The sequence below is a fragment of the Haemaphysalis longicornis genome, unplaced genomic scaffold (assembly GCF_048455015.1).
Source record: "Haemaphysalis longicornis isolate Haplotype H1 unplaced genomic scaffold, Haemaphysalis longicornis Haplotype H1 scaffold_3, whole genome shotgun sequence".
NCBI lineage: Eukaryota > Metazoa > Arthropoda > Arachnida > Ixodida > Ixodidae > Haemaphysalis > Haemaphysalis longicornis.
This window is the reverse complement of record NW_027526335.1, coordinates 183,922,917-183,940,174: the sequence shown is the minus strand read 5'-3', so window position 1 is coordinate 183,940,174 and position 17,258 is coordinate 183,922,917. Positions and strand designations below refer to the sequence as shown.

At 48.2% G+C, this 17,258-nt stretch overlaps 1 protein-coding gene across 3 annotated transcripts in view; it reads right to left on the bottom strand.

Annotated features, from left to right (window-relative positions):
* The window catches only part of LOC144175872 (tyrosine-protein phosphatase non-receptor type 7-like), a 55,585-nt gene that overhangs the window by 17,029 nt on the left and 21,298 nt on the right, over positions 1 to 17,258 (bottom strand). For all 3 annotated transcript variants that reach the window (XM_077704902.1, XM_077704903.1, XM_077704904.1), the window contains exons 3-7: positions 14,884 to 15,072; positions 9,506 to 9,993; positions 3,683 to 3,766; positions 3,105 to 3,204; positions 1,319 to 1,397 (exon numbers count right to left, since the gene is read on the bottom strand). In XM_077704902.1, coding sequence (XP_077561028.1) covers positions 1,319 to 1,397; positions 3,105 to 3,204; positions 3,683 to 3,766; positions 9,506 to 9,993; positions 14,884 to 15,072 — 940 coding nt within the window. The remainder of the gene's footprint in view (positions 1 to 1,318; positions 1,398 to 3,104; positions 3,205 to 3,682; positions 3,767 to 9,505; positions 9,994 to 14,883; positions 15,073 to 17,258) is intronic.

Here is a 17,258-nt window from a genome sequence, read left to right as displayed (position 1 = left end):
CTAAAGAAATGTCAAATTTGGGATGTTTTACATGCCAAACCTACACTTGCACTATGACGCATGCCACAGTGGAGGGCCTCAGATTAATTTAGACCTCCTGGGGATCTTCTAACGTGCATTAAAACCTCTACACGCAAGCGTTTTCATTTTTTTTTTCCCTCAATCTGAAAAACAGCCACCACGGTCGACATCACACTCATGTCCTTGGGCTCAGCAGCACAATGCTTGGCCACTGAGCCATCGCGGCGGGCAATGCCTATTCCTTTGTTCCAACAGCTTGCACACCACGTGAGCCCAAAAACAAAGACAGGATGCACTCCTGACTCGGTGAGCTCAAAGTGAATCTTGTGCATTAAGAGGGAGGGAAACAACCACTGGAACATACCACATTTTCGTGCGCATAACCCGCACCAAAAATGCGAAAATTTCAGTGGCGAAGTAATGGTGCGGATAATGCGTGGGGTTTTTCCTTTAGTGCAGCTTCACGGCAATGCGCGTTGTGCCCTGAAGTTACTCTACTCAGTAACACTGACTAAGCCTTCCATGGCAGCGATTGCGCAAAACATACAAGGACAAGGAAGATAACAACAAGGACGAGAGCGCTCTAACAACTTAATTTTATTAGTGAATTGTGACTTTCGCATTGCAGTCAGTGTATTCTACTTGCTAAATGTGCGCTTGTTATGTCTACATAGTATGTGATGTGTTACTTGAGCAGCAGCTTTGGTGCAGCCTTTCCTGTATCAAATGTGCAGGGAATAAGCGAGGATTATTTTTCTTTTCCGGTGGCCTGAAAGTGGGGGTGCAGATTATATGCAGGGGCGGGTTATAAGCGCAAAAATACGGTAATGCAAACAAACAGTGCAAGGACAATGGACTAAGAAAAGGTGGGAGACAGGACACACGCTGACCAGTGGAACCACTGCGGCATCATCCTCCAATGCACATCACGAAAGAAACAAGCCCGAGACATTTTCCTCAGCTAGTGGCAGCAACGCTTCCATCCCTGAAGCAACAGCAGAATGTACGGCAGGCCGAGGTTTCAGGCGGATTTGGACAGCAGCGCGCAAACCACCTCAACCAGAGCCTACTGTGACATGTGCTCATTGACGACCCTCCAGATAACCCAGAAAAGAAGTCCACGAATGAAATCGCTGTTGATTCACACTAGCATTAGAGGCCTCCCTCCCAACCCCTGTATACAAGCAACGAAGATCATCCATACGAATGAGCCCCCATGCCCCTTGACACCCTAAAATGCCAAACAAGATTGCTGTTGTACAGCTAACCCTCACACATTCCCCCAAAGAACACTCACTTGGCAAGATGCTCCGGTAGCGGTTCTTCGCTCCACAGCCGGCGATTTCTGCCCGCTCGGGGTGGTTCATGGGGATGTCCTGCACCACACGAAAAGGCCACACTGACAAGCCATCCCTGTGCTCAATTCAGTGCGCGCGCACACAGAGAGAGAGAGAGAGAGAGAGAGAGAGAGAGAGAGCCAACAACAACAACAACAAGAAACTGATCTGAAATAAACAACACGTCGTGTACTCTTCTGCACTCCTGAGCCATGCAGAAGGGGCCATGCAGACAAAATACAACTTTGTTTAATTTTAAAGAACTAGGTTTCAGCATCTCACCCAGCTCCATGCCAGCCATGAAAGACGTTTTTTTATACAAAAATAAAAAGCAAGAAATATCGAAGAACTTTCAAATTTCGCACACCAGTAACCTATTATGGGCAGGAGTGACGTCATACAGGCCAGCAATAAAAACACAGTTTTCAACGTGTTATTAACTGCACGTTAGCATTCAAATGATGCGATCAAACAAAACTAGGGGCCCCACTACAATCATCCTCATGAAAAAAAAAAAAAAAAAAATCGTTCTACGACCCGCCAGATCCCACGGTCCTGTTTCGTTCACAATGTTTCTTTTCTTTTTCTTTTTAACTTGCACCAACTAACTTGCACCAGGGTCCTACAATCATAAAGTCACGTGTATTAGCGCTCACTTTGGTCAGCGGCCTCCGATTGCACAAACAAGATTCCGTGACGTCATAGAAAAGTTGCCGGAATGTGGCTGGGGAGTCGGCACTGGTTCACGTGTTTTCATTCATATCTGCATTATTTGTTCGAAGTTTGCGATAAAATTGCCATCATTGTTATCGGGACAAAGTAGTCTTCCTAACAAACCAAACTTGGCTTTTGTCTTCAAGGCCCCTTTAAGTGGCTTCAACAAAAGGAGAGAAAGGAGTGAGGAGCGATGCAAAGGTGACTCTCCAAATAAAATTTTCTTTTTTTTTTTTTTCCAAGGCTGTACCTTATGATTGACCACCAGCACCTGATGGCACTTTGCAGTGGGTAAACAAGAGCGGGGTAAAAAAAAAAAAAAGCACCCCTGAGCCCAACAATCGACAGGCACATGCATACTGGACACAAAACTCCCTGTAGTTGAAAGCACTGTGGGATACATCGCCCTTCTAGACGACACACTGATGGCCTTGATGTGCTAACCTTGACAGTGTCGATGCACGGTATATGATTTCGAAAAAAGTTTGCAGAGCTGCACATTGCCTACCTTAATTCACTGATTTAGACACAAAAAATGGCTGTAAGAGAGAAGAAAGAACAAGAGATAAGATGGGTGTGGTCGTGTCAGTGGCGATAACACAACGCCAAGATGTGTGCACCTCAGTTAATCAGCAAATCGAAACACGAAATTGCCTAAATGCCAATTTCGAGTTGCTAGAGAGCAGCTGCTTGTCGCTGGGCCTCTTCTCCTATTGCAAATAGGGTGCCACACGACCGATAACAAACGGACCAGTCTGACATTAGGCAGGAAAGGTAAACGTCCCAGACCACGACACTGCTGCATGCACACAAAAACACTGGTCCTCCTTTTATTGCCTAGCTTGGCAACAGCGTTAAATGGGGTTGCTCGCAAACTACTGGGTGCAAGGACCCACTAAAGAAATTGTGCACTTGGACTCACCACAATAAATCCAAGTATGCTTTCTGGAAAACAGCTTAGGGGGAGAAGGCAGGGGGAGGGAAGGTGGGGAGGGGTGGTCGACACTTTTTCTCCCCGTAGAGACCACCTACCCAGAACTCGGAGTGCAGGGCAGTGACGTTGGAGAGGCAGGCCCTGAGCTGGGCACGGCTCAGGCGCCGGCTGGCTCGCCGCAGGTACGGGTCCAGGCACCTGGGGGGCCACCACAACAGGCACGGCTTACGTCTTTGAGAAATCCTCTCGCGCAAGTCACCTCTCTTGGGCACCCAAACGTTACACAAAGGTCACGTACTATGCCCTATACTGTTCAAATGGCAAGAGCGGTGACAACATCCACCAGCTTAGTTCACAACTGTATAAAAACTGGTTTTTGCCTACAGGGGAAGTAGCGCCAATTCTTGGCACAAGCCCTAGATTCTAGAACGCGTGAACTACATATTTCATCTTAGTGCCAACCGGGGTTGCTCCAAGACAGAACAGACAGCAAGGCACTCCACTGTGGTGAGCCATAGCCAAAAGCACTGCCAGGGATACACCCCAGACGCATCCAACCAACAGAGCATCTCCATGAAACACTCACACCCCCTGCATTGGTTCACACAAAAAGGTGGCACTACTCAATCAAAACAATGAAAAAGCACAGAGTTGACATGCTACACCCCTCGCTCACCTGTCCTTGGCACCGTTGGGGCTGACACGGCCATTCTGAGATGCCTTGTTGAGATCCAGTGTTAGGGAGGCGTTGGACCCGCGCCTGCAATGACCCAAGAAGCAAGCGTTGAATTCCAGCCACTTGAGCTCCACTACTTGTGTTACACAGCAGCTCTGAACATGGAGTTCACAGCACATGTGTGTTTCACAATTACAAATTTCCAACTTCATATACAGTTGAGCCCCTTCATAAAAGACACGTATCAGGGAGAACTTTTAATCTCTTACGTATCAGGGAGCACTTTTAATCTCTTATACGAGATGTCTCTTATAGAAACCATGCTTTCACTAACTGATCAACTGCTAGTTCAATGTGGGCATCGCACAACTAAAATAAGCTCAAAAGCATGTTGCAAGAAGTTCATTCTAATTTATGTTCCGCGCCCAGAATTTATGAAATAGTTCTGAATCTCTGTTTGCTTCATGATTGTATTTACGCTGTTTTTTACAACAGATTCTACAAGCTTTCTCTCCTTTCACTGTCTGCAGAAGATGACGAATCGTAGATGTCAAGTTCACAAGCCTGATGAATAGCCAGAGCACAGCTTTTTCTGCTGCGTCCTCTGGCTATTCATCACACTTGCAGGACTCATCCGCTATGCTTCCTAATAGGGAGCTACGCAAGTGGGAGGTCGCGCTCCAATGGATGGCAGTAAGCTTCAACCACTTCTGTAAGTTGCATTTCCATTGGCAGGGCTTCTCATCGTCATCTCATAGCTGCCTGAACCACTGTGTGTTTGCTGATGTTATAATAAATAGCGACTGCAGGCGTCTGTCGTCCACCTGTGTTTCCACAATGGAGGCAACTGTAATTAGTGACTGGTGGCACTGCATCTGAAGTTGAAATGTCTGTTACAAGCGAGATTATTGACTAAAGTTCAAGGATGACTTGTCCCTTATAACCAACTGTCTTCTACAACCGATGTATGTTATAAAAGAGGTCAACCCAATGGGAAAGATAGGGCTGCCAACCATGTGGGTGAATAGTGTCTGTAATACCCATTTGTCTCTTACATCCATGTCTCTTATAACGAGGTTCAACTGTACAATTCCAGTGGCTGCAAAGTTCTCCATAGTGCAAAGTTCTTTTGGCATGTCACGTGGGGGGGGGTGCGGCGACGCGGTTGAAAAAGGCAGGCGTGCAGGGAAAATGTGGCTGGTGGAGGCTGCAAAATCTTATCAGTGAAGGCATCAGCAGAGTTTGTTTCTGCAACAGTGTGCGGTGCAGAAAGCCAGAAATAAAGAAAACCAAAGCGCAGGCAGGTTCTGGTGGGAAAGACCAGGAGATAAGTGAAGTAAACAAAAAAGAAATGCAGGAGGAGAAGGCAACAAAGGTGAATTGATCAGTAGCAGAAGGGGAACCAGCAACGAACAACACGGTGAAGTGGCAAAGAAAGCTAGAATGAAAAGAAATTAGTAACCGTTTTCGGTCTGTTGTCAGGCCCTGTCCGACAACACAAAAACAGCCGCAGCGGTCCGTTGTTGGGCGATGCCCGACATGGGTGTTCAAGGTTGAATTTTGCGGTTTTTGTCACTGCGATGTGCCCGCATTCCTTGTATACATGATGCGCCATCCTTGAGGGATAAGTGAACTTTGTCAGTTTTCTTCTTTTTGCACTAGGGTGGAGCACAATGTTGAGCACGGGCTTTCTGGATTCCGGGGCGTTTTCACGTGCGCGCTGTTCGCTGAGAAGCACGGCCGCTTTCTTATCACGCGCTTTCTACAGTGGTGGAGTGGTGCACTTAGCGAAAGCGATGATGACTTCAGTGATGAAGACAACTGCGCAACTCCATCAGTCAGCGATGACAATGATTCAACAGAAGTGAGTGACAAAGACCACGACGGCAATGAAGACAGCACCGCTAAGGCGTTGCGCTGCTGAGCACGAGGTCGCAGGTTCGCTTCCCGGCCGCGGCGGTCACTTTTCTGAGGGAGGCGAAAAGCAAAAACGCTTGTGTGTACGAGATTTCGGCGCACGTTAAAGATCCCCAGGTAGTCAAAATTAATCCGGAGCCCTCCACTACGGCGCGCCTCATCTCCTGCGTTGCGTCGGCGGGTTAAACCCTACAATCAATCAATCAGACAGCACCGTGCGGATCACTACTCTGTGAGCTATGCATTTGATCAAAAGACAACGAAATAGTGGCGAAAGCATTTTTCCTGGTATCTAGACGCTTCCATTGGCAATAGCTTTATGTGGAGGCGCACACAGCTGCAGAATCATGGCGAGAAAGAGCAGGGAAATTCGCAGTGCTGCCGCAACCTCATCCAACAGCTGGTGGGTGATCTGAGGGCTCGAGCCAGAAAGTGGGGCCCATCCGCACGCATGGAGTGCAAGTACAGTGGCTAGCATAGGAAAGTGTGATGACCGTGCCCCCTCCCGCGTGCCGCTTTTGGAGGAAATTCCAGGTGGCGCTGTCACACGCTTACACGTCCGTTGCGACGGGGGCGGAATATGGAGTACCGTATTTACTCGCGTAATCCTCGCACTCGCGTAATCCTCGCACCCCTAATGTGAACCACCAAAACTTGAATTTTTTGGTTCCTGGCATAATCCTCGCACCCCCAACTTTGCAGCGGCGAAAGTTGCCTGCTCGCGAAACCCGCATGGTGCACGCGCTCTCCAACGCGCGCCCTCCCCCGCCGCCTCTCCGTTCGGCGGAGAGCGCTGTGTATCCAAGGCCATCCAGGTGCCCTAACAACCTGCATGGCTACTCCCTAACAGGCGCCCTAACACGCTACTCACACTGTCCTTGAGCCCGTTTCGCGCATGTTTCGCGTGCGCGCAACTAGACGGTGTTCGCGCAGCCCGCTGTCGTGTCGTCGTGTCGCTGTCGTGGTCCCGCCGTTGAGCGGCAGCAGTCAGTGAGTCACTCGCGTCAGTGGTGGATAGCTCGCTGCCGTTTTGAGAACTTTTTGATCTAATTGTTTTGTGCTTGGTGCCGCTTCGCCATGGGGAGGAACGCCAGCTACACTGCCGCTTTCAAATTGAAAGCGAAAGAGTACGCGATCGAACACGGCAACCGTGCCGCAGGCAGGCACTTCGGCGTCACCGACTTCAACGTGCGTTACTGGAGTAGGGCACGCACATACGACGACGAGATAGAGCGCACGCCAGAAAGCAAAGGCGGCAATTTCATGATCGCTGATCGACGGGAGACTGTTTACGTTGTAAATAATAAAATAAAAAGAAATAGCTGCTGTTGGCAACACTGAGCTTATACAAAAAACGACCGCTACATTTAGCGGGAATGGCATAAGGCAAATTGGCAACACTGTGCACCGGAATTTTTTTTTTTTCCCCGCATAATTCTCGCACCCCTAATGTGAACCACCAAAACTTGAATTTTTTGGTTCCTCGCATAATCCTCGCACCCCCAACTTTGCAGCGGCGAAAGTTGCCTGCTCGCGAAACCCGCATGGTGCACGCGCTCTCCAACGCGCGCCCTCCCCCGCCGCCTCTCCGTTCGGTAGAGGCGGCATTGACTTTTCCGAAAAAAAAGTGCGAGGATTATGCGAGTAAATACGGTACAATGTATTCGCGCGCAACATCACATCGAGAAAGCCTCTTTGAAAGCTTTTCAACGTGCTCGCGCAAATTGAGATGCAATGAATGTCGTTTTTTTAAGAACTACTACAATCGAAGTTTACAACCGACTGGACGCGCTTTGACAGCCGAATATAGCCGGCTGGCTCGGACACTTATGAAACGCAAATCAGATAATTGTGGACTGGTAACTGGTAAATAGGAATTTTATTTTCGACGTGCTCATTACAGACAGACAAAAACTGCTCACTTTTGATGAATTTCTCATGATTCATTTAAAATTACAATGTCTCGAAGCCATCAACTTTCTTTGCTCAATGGGCCTTGCCTTTCGCTGCTAGTTCTTTTTTTGTGTGTGAACAAATTCAAGCATTTTTTCTCGAATTGTCTTCGGAAAAGTGTTTTCGACCTTCGATTTTGCTGTTACGTGAGGCAATTGAGCTTTAAGCGCTTCTTCATTTCACGACAAGGCATGCCTTCTCCTTTTTCAATGACTTCGTGTAACTAAAGTGCAGTTAGAGGACCAAAAGGAATTTGATAACCATGGACGGGGAGAGTGGCAGACTTTTTCAGTATGTCAGTTGTTTCGTAAATGCTTCCAATGTCTGGAAGGGTACGTGTACGGGCTTTGGCTTTATCCTGCGCAATGAGACACACGCTGTAAGCCACTGTGAAGGGCGAAACACTCGACCAGCGTGTTGTTTCCCCCATGTTTCCGAAGGTCAAGTTCTTCACAGAAAAGGAGCATGGGGTTCTTCAAACTCTGCACTCACAGAGGAGTCACCATCCTTAGCGTTTTTATTGCTGGGTGGGGCCGCGGGTGCGCTTCTTGCTTGACACTTCCTGCTCGGGGAAGCTGTTTCGGCTGGTACTTCGGAAGATTGGGAAATTGCGTGGGCACAGCTTCCGGGGGCAACCGAGGCCTGCCCCTGTAGATTGAGACAACTTCTCCGTTCACGGTATGTTCAATGTGCCGGGAGATTTACCTGACGTCGAAGTGTAGCTCGCACATAGCGGTGTTTTCCTTGAGCCGCTTCTCAATACGTGGTATTGCTCGTCGCCACTGCGCCAATATAGACGCGCGTTCTTCGGAACGCCAAACAACGACAGTTTCTTTTTGCAGGACTTGTACACCGTAGAGCGGCCCGGCACAAAATTGTGGCTCTGCTTTGGCGGCAGTTAATCCTGCTATGGCACAGGAAACAAGCGGTGCTTCTCTCTGGTCAAAGCAGCAATCGCATAGCAGACAATCTGCGCGCGCCTCACCAGGCGACGTGTAAACGATTGCGTGCGCTCCCTCACGGATCCCTATCGGCAGCTTCAAAGCGTCTCATAGGCGCTGCATGCCGGTAATCACACTTTCCTATTCTAGCCACTGTAGTGCAAGTAAAGGCTAGATGGGACAAGCCATTTTGGCTTCAAGCTCCCAGGCCGAAGCAACCAAGACTGTGCTGTTTGTAGCGACAGAAAAACAAAAGGAGGCAGGAGGGAAACTGTTTTTCTGCAAAACCCGCCGTAACAACTCTGGCCTGCACCCAGGAGAATACTTCGAGCGGTTTCACACGCGGCTCAAATATTGGTAAAGAAGTTGCGAGCAGAATGCAAGAGAAAAAAATAAATATCCTGTGAGCTTTTTCAAGCACAGTTCGCGTTTTTCTTAGCGGCGTCAGAAACTGGCAAAATAGCTGTGGACCAGACCGGCCAAAAATTGGGTAACAGTTCCTAAATGCAAAGGGTTAATGATTAATGACACAAGCACCCAGCAAAGGTGCAACAGAAATGAGTAGTGGAGCTATTTTACGAGACAGCCATGGGATGAAAGAGTTAAGAAGACAGCGTGAAAGGTGGCCAAGAGGCAAACAATGGCAGAGGCCGTGCAGCAGCGTGCAAGGAGGGAAACACAGCCTTGCTGGTTGCTCTCGACAACCACGGGCATTTGCAGTTTCGTATGAAGGAAACAGACCACCCATACTCGTGTCGTGTGGTTGTTGCTTCTACGAAGATTTTGTGGGGTCGCGGTGGCCTGTTGTAAAATGCGGGTCACCACGCAACCGGGAGATGAACAATCCAAGTTCTAGTGGGTTGTGCATGAAAGACTAGAGGAACACACTTCTAGAAGGAAACCCAAGTTGGTGTAAAGCACATAGACATAAAGCACATGTAACTTGTAAGACATACATCACCCAAACGAAGGTATGTGCACACAGAATGTTCTGTGTTGAGAAAGCACTCGCCTCTCCAGCAGGCCTCGGGTCTTCCGCCGGAGCGGGCTCCGCGTGGGGCTGAACCCCTGGTCCGAGTCCGTCTCCGACAGCGAGCTGCTCCACAGCGGGGTCACGCTGGCTGTGGGGGCACTGGAAGAAGCTTCCACTACCGGACACAGCGGCAGCGCGCTGCTGCAGAACTCATCAGCGAGACCTGCGCTTGGTGTCGGAGCCAGCACACCCATGCGGAGCAGGGAGCCATTGATGGCGATCGGTGCCGCCTGCTCGACGGTGGGCCTGGTCGGCTCGACGGCGACTTTCGGCTGCTCAACGCTGTGAGCCGTCTGCTCGAGAGCCGGTGGCTCGGCGACAGCAGCGACATTTGGCTCGGGCAGCGGCTGGCAGATGACGCGCTCGGGCGGCAGGGCAGGGGAGCAGTGTGAGGGCAGGGGCTCCAGCGGTTGGAAGAAGAGCCCCGGTGACTTGGTGTGCACCCCACGTTGCAACCACCACAGGAGCTGCGGGTGACGGAGGTAAAAAAAGGACTCTCAGCCATCTGTCTACATAAAATTAAAGCTCAATGTGAAAGCTGTCGGAAGTGCAGAGCAGTGATTCGCCATAATGGGCTGTGACACCATTATCCACTCACTGCTACCACCCAATGCAATCCAAATTTCCCACCTTCACAGTGCTCACACGACCCCTGCCTGAAACTGCACAAGCGGGAGTTCTGTTCTTTTTGTGCTTGCTTTTCCTCCCGCACATGCCGGCGTTGCACTGCCACTTTTTCCCCACCTATATCGTAAAAACCAACCCAATGAGCGTTCGTAACTAAACAGATGCCAGCGCTGCCGGTTAGTTACGTATATTTCGGCTCAAATGTACCCGCAGTTTTGTTTCCACTAAACAATGGGGAGATGTATGACAAGCGCCAGCGGCTCACGAGTTTCGAACGCTTATGACGTGGCTTTCAAAGCCTCTGGGTTACGCCTTGACGACAGCCGCTACGATGGAACGCCGTGGTCTAGCGAGCGAGCTACAACGACAAGGCGAGCCCCTAAAGTGCTGTGCACTTAAAAAGAAGAGCTCAAACTCGGCAAGAGGTGCATTTTGTTGGCCCATCTCCGAACAGGTCCCCAATGCGCTCGGGAATGCTACGGAAAATACTACCAGGCAGTGGACGTGCAACTGTTGCGTCTGTTTATTTTTTGTTCTTCCAAGCAAAGAATGGTCCCTGACACTGCTACTTCTCAGGGGCCTGAAAAAATCCTGAATACGTATGCCTCCTGTCCCTGGTACGTCTGAGCCTTGCCGCAGTGTCGCACATAACAGCTTCACGCGTTACACAATGCCCTCAATGCACCAAAAGCGCCCCCTCCCAACCGATTACTCCCAAATGAGGCAAACCAACACGCCACGCCAGCAAGGTGACCAGGGTCTCCTTGTCCCCCGCCCATTTTCAGTGGGTGCAGAACACAATTGAACTGCCCTCAAAATGGACACTTTCTTGTTTCTCTTGAGATTACAGTACCGCAAAACTTCTAAAAGGATGCGCACAAAAACCCCCTTTGCACAGTCACCTTCAGAACCAATAATTAAAGACATCAGGGTTCTGGGTCACCTTCATTTGCAATCTACAAGCCCTAAAGAAGGTATGTGCAAATAATTAGAGTTTTAACTTAAGTTTTTACCGAGCTGCCACGCACTGAAGTTTCCCGGGTGACATTTTCTTTGCCCATGTTTTTTCCTACATCATTACATGCGCTGGTCATGTTCACACAGCTCCTGCTGCATCTGAGAGCTTGCGAATTTCCCAGTGCGATAAAACCGCAATGACACCGCGACATTTACACTCGCTAGTACTACATACTGTGCACTTTATATCGCCAGCGTGTCTGTATTCCTTCACCCTGGCATTTGATATTGCCCAAGCTTTTGTAATGCCAAAGTAAAATTACTGCTGCAGTAACACTTCTTCAGCACAGCGCATAGTCATGCAGTGCATTACGACAGCCTTTCAAGGGCATGCGTTTTTAAAAACTTTTGGCAGAAGGAAATGGCACAACGCGATGCACAAGGTTCAAGCTTACGCCGTACAGCAAACAGCTGTTTGCACATCTGTGCTCAGCATGGTAAAATATACCGAACAGGAAAAACCGCAAGTGCACAGGGGTAGAATAAAACGACAAAACGTACCCCAAGGCCAGTTTCCCCACGCCCCCGCCTAATTAATTATACATGAGGCATACAAAAGGTCTCCTTCTGGTCCCAGTGTTTCCTCTAACTAGGCGTGACGACAAACAAAGTGGGCTATGATGACCTGGTGATACATACCGGTAACTACACAAGCTCCTACACTAACTACACTACCCGCCTCTGTTTTTAACGTTCATATTGTTCCGCGGTGGCTCTCGCAATCTTTGGAGCTCAATTATTCATGCCAGCCAGCCACAACAGAGGCTACAGGTGACATCGATCTTGCCCCAGACAATGGCAGGAGGCCAAACAATAGCATTTTGTTAGCATGTGGGCCCATAAGCAGCTTCCCAAACTGCCGTAATAGCCGAGTATGTAGTAGTCCTTTTAGCGAGCCCCCCCTCCCAAAGCGGCCCCCTTTAGACGTCTGCACATTTCCTACCAAGGGACTGCTTGCAGGACTACTTTTCAAAACTCCAACGACCACACACGCAAAACGACAGATGCTTGCCACGGTTTCGAAGGGAAATAAAACAAAATCCCTGCAGACTAAAAACGATTTCAAGTGCAACCACGGCATTTGGGTGCTGTAAACTTCAGCATTAGTAAGTTATTTTTGAAGTTGGCACACAGTTAAAACCCGATCTAACAAACTCACCAGGAACTGCAAATTATTTCGTAAAATTGAGACTGTCAATTTACAAGCACTTGATTCCATAAATTCAATGTCTAAAGGCGCATCTTGGCAACTAACATGACATCGTAATTGAAACCGCCGCGGCATTTGCTTGCCGGCAATTTAGCCCTTTCAGTCACGCATTATTATATTCACTGCAGAAAAATTCCATACTTGGAGGTTCAGCAGTGTCATGTGTCCAGAGGTAAGAAAAAAAAGTTCAGTCTCTCTAGAATACTCATGACGCAAATGGTGTCGTGTCCTCATATGAAGACACCATTACACAATCTTGCTTTTCCCTATAAAAAATAATAAATATCCTGAGGCAGTTTACAAACAAGGAGGTGAAATAATAATTTCTGTGCATGAAAGAGGTCTTTTTAGCCTTTATAAATGATTTACGCCGCAGTAAAAGAGAACTTAGGACGGCAACACACTGGAGCTCGCACAAAACTTGGTGGCATGTCCATTTTGAAATGATGTTTACGAGTGCGGTTCCGCCATTCCACATCACATGGTGCTACCTTTCACTTCCGTAGGTTTCGAACATCAGCCGCACCGCTCTGCAGCATGAACTCTTTTAGTTTTCATGAGGAAAACGACAAAGAAGTCGCGTCTCCATATGGAGGCACGGCGACTGAAAGGGTTAGGAATGCGCTAGAAGTCCGCCGTCAAAATAGTAATAAAATACTAGGGGTAAATGCATTTATTCCCTCGCAAAAAAAAAGCCTTTGATTTTCATCTGTGCGCACTTAGCTAGCGTTGGGCAGACACACTTTTTGTAGCTTGCAAGTGCGTTAAACGCATCCTCAAGTCTTTCGCGACAAGCCCCAAAATCTTTCTTTTTTTTTTTTTTTTTTGACATCTTGCAATAATAATTTTGGCGTTTTGACAAAAAACATTCAAAATTACTTTTCTAAATGTATGTTTCTCGAAATACTCTGTTAAATCTGGAATGGTACTGAATCTATTTCGTTAGTTCAAATTCTTTTAATAAAAGCATTAAACCGTATAGGCACCTGCGGAAGAATCCGAATTTGTTCATTAAATCGGGAAATTCGTAAGATCGGGCTTCGTTAGAATGAGTTCTGACTGTACTGTAACTGACAACTGTTGATGGTTGATTTACATTAGTTATTTGCTCAGCTGTTTTGCCATGCTGCAACCAATCCCTTCCTGCGAGTTTACGCTCTCCCATAATTGCGTATTTACCTGCACTGGGGGGTACATAAATTTTGACATGCCACAGCTCAACCCCTGGAAAGCATACATCCCGAATGCAGCAAGCCCATGCCCAACAGCTGATGCTGTGAAACTAGGCCACAAACAGCTCAGCTACAGATACTCCCAAGTTGCACCCAAAAAAAATTGGCAGTTCCAAAGACAGCCAGCCCTCTTTAAGTGATTGCGATGCTCGTAAACGTGGTCTTCGTTTTGTTTCTAAGGCACACAGCAGAGCAGCCTGGATCAACGCAGAGTTCCAACGCTACCTCCTTGAGCTGTACCCCTCCCCCCCCGCAGTTTCATACCAATATATACCAAAAGAAATCTGCCGCTAATGTAAAGGCAAATTTCACTCCAACTAGCATGCGATTGTGTACCATGAAGAAACATACTATTTTTATTTTGTGGGTGCAGAAACTGCAATTGTCATTCTTTAAAAAAATGCTAGTTATTTATTTAATATAAAAGTGTAGTGAACAAAGATATTCTTTGTCAGGAGTTTTTAAAGACTTCGTGCAACCTGAACAAGAAAAAAAAACTCTTTCCCCTTTTGTTGCTTCTGTCACAGGGGCCACAAGAAGGCATGCTGCAAATGAGGCCGAGTAATGAAGGAATGCTTCCAGTTGTAATGGTGGCTTCCGTGATGGCATGTGACTACAGCAACAGACTCCCCTCTAGTACATCAACATGTTCATCATTATCATCATGATCAGCCTGTCTATGCCCACTGCAGGGCAAATGACTCTCCCATAGATCTACAACTACCCCAGTCCTGTGCTAACTGCGACCAATTTATCCCCGCGAACTCGTTGATCTCATCTGCCCATCTAACTTTCTGCCGCCCCCTGCAACGCTTGCCTTCTCTAGGGATTCACTCTGTTACCCTTAATGACCGACGGGGTTATCTTGACTTCGCATTACAAGCCCTGCCCACGTCCATTTCTTCTTCTTAATTTCTACTAACATGTCCTTAACACGCGTTTGTTCCCCGACCCACTCCGCTCTCTTCTTGTCTCTTAATGTTACACCTATCATTTTCCGCTCCATTGCCCGCTGAGTCGTTCTCAATTTAAGTTGAACCCTCTTAGTGAGCCCCAAGTTTCTGCCCCGTAGGTGAGTACCGGTAAGATGCAGCTGTCATACACTTTCCTCTTCGGGGACAACGGTAGGCTGCCATCCATTATCTGAGAATGCCTGCCAAATGCACTCCATCCCACTCCTCTAGTACATACAAGTACGAAACTCTACGGTCCACACAGCAGTCTCGTTAAAATGGTGAGGAACTCATTTCCAGTGTGGCGAGTGCACTCACGGGACAGAGTCCAGCAAAGAGCAGTAGGAGTACGGCAGCCAAGCCAAGGACCAGGAGCCAGGCAGGGTGGGCAGATGATGGGTGGGCCCCCGCTGCGGGAGCGTCCCACGGGGGGGTGGGCCGGAGCCCCCGCTGAGCCGCTGGTGGGGCACCGTCCACCTCGGTGGCACCATCAGCTGGCAACGCAGACTGCCACAGGGGGCAGGTGGAGAGGGGGAGGACAAGGACACACAACGTTGTCAGGGAGGGAAAAGACGTCGAGGCAAGCTGCTGGCTTGCTTTCGCCCCAATGTCCCTTACGGGTTAAAATTTAAACGGGTACAGTTAAACCTGGATATAACAAAGGCGACAAAAATTTGCAATTTTTCCCTACATCAGGAGTGTTGTAAGCTGGACTAGTTGGTACTGCTCCACGACGGCTAACAGCGCAAAAACTGGATGAAAAGACGAAAAGGGGGAGACGCAAACAAGCGGGTTTTGAGCTAAGGCTCGCGTGAATGAAGCCAAACCAAAATGCTCGACATCAGTGACGGTGAACTCGCTCCGTAACGACAGTGAAAAACTGCGATTTGTGCCTGCTGTTTTCCCGTGAACTTTCACTTCTTTGGAGGGCCGCAAACTACGAGGCCCTCCAAAAAAGCAAGTTCGCTTACCTCCGTATTAACAAACGTAACTTAAGTATCACTGGTACCTGTTTTTCGGTGCCCTAACTCGTTTCAAGGATCAAATAAACTTATGCCGAAAGGGCGCCTTTTCACAAACTTGGTACTCTTTGCCACACTCAAAATTGTTCCCAGTGTGCTAGCTGGGATACTGTACTGGTCGGCAATGGTCTTCTTTCTCACCAGTGGAGACGGCATTTAAAATTACGAGCTTGTCTTGAAAAGGCAGCAGAACTCATCACTGACAAACTGACACCAGAGACAGCAGTGGAGACTCGCGACTGCAGGCCGACAGGCAGGCTTAACACCTACCCGAAACCGCATTTGCACTGGAAATGCACGGTAGTTTGCAGTGCGGGCGAAGATCGCTAAATTAGCGCATTTCTCCAGCTGATTTTTCAGAAAAAGTGTAAAAAAAAAGGATCATCAGCGTAGTGAATTTGTTACATCATAGTTAACTATTGTAACGCCTTCATTACATAGAGATCGCCAACACATGGGTTTCAATGGGGCTGGCAATGGGGAATTGAAAAACTTTGTTAACTCCATGAATTCGTTACATAGATGCCCCTTCTGCCACAACATGGAGTGCATAAAGTTCGGCGCAGCTCACTTCAAGTAATCAACTCCCGAGACAACTTTGCTAGCTGCACATCAATGTAGTGCTTACAGTTGAACCTTGCCATACCAAACACAGATGTATCGCATTATGGGATATGCCTGCTCTCAACACAGGCAGCAAGCTTTCCGCCAATATGCCGCAGACAGCGACAGCGCGGAAGGTGTTCAGGACGCTTACACCCACATGTCCCCTCTGCGTGAGAACCACTTCGACAGTGCATGCCGGCCGCAGTGTTAGCTTTCCTGACAGCTTCTGCCACTGCGTCAACCACTTGTGACCCCAGAAATCTCTCAATCTCGCCAATTCAGAGTGGTTGCATGTCGCTTGCGACAGCAACAAACGCAAAGAAACATACATCCTTGCACATAAAAAGAAGGGAAAATTAAATAAAGACCCAGTGCAAGATTATTAGGAATGCGTTAGCATCTAACTCCTTCGACTGCTCAGCAGTTGCAGCCTACCGTCACTGTCGAATGCATTTCATATTCTTTTGACAGCCCTGTAGTAGCTGGACGCTCCATTTCATGGTACCCATCAACAGTGACAAGGGCGGCAAGATCAGAAAACACATGCTCGAACAAGCCACCACCACCTGGACGAGACATTACCCCGAGCAATCAAGCTGAAAGCAGAGAGGGGGTAAACACGTTCCTCTTGAATTGACAGTTCTAATACAAACCATCAGGTAGGAAGGAGGCACATCATGTCATCACTAACAACAACATTTTTCTGCAGTTTATTTGAGCACGGTTAACAGCTCAACCTGTCTCTTTCTCACAGATGTACATCAATCATAATAAGCCTGAGCTTTACTTTTCAGTAAAACTATTCCAACAGCTACTACTACCACCATTGCCCACCTTTATGTTCCGAGCTCCCAGCATGCCTCAGATCGGCTAGTGTGGACTCGTTACATGGTTGGGGCCAAAGCTGTCGTAATCTAAGAAAACACTCTCCCCTCTGGCCACAAGTTGTGTGCATCAACTCTCAGCAATAAAGAGCTACTACAGCTGGACAGGTGCAGTCATATGATGTGTTGCTCTGCAGACTTTCGCCCTATTTCTACTTTTTGGTGAAGCAGAATTCTGCAT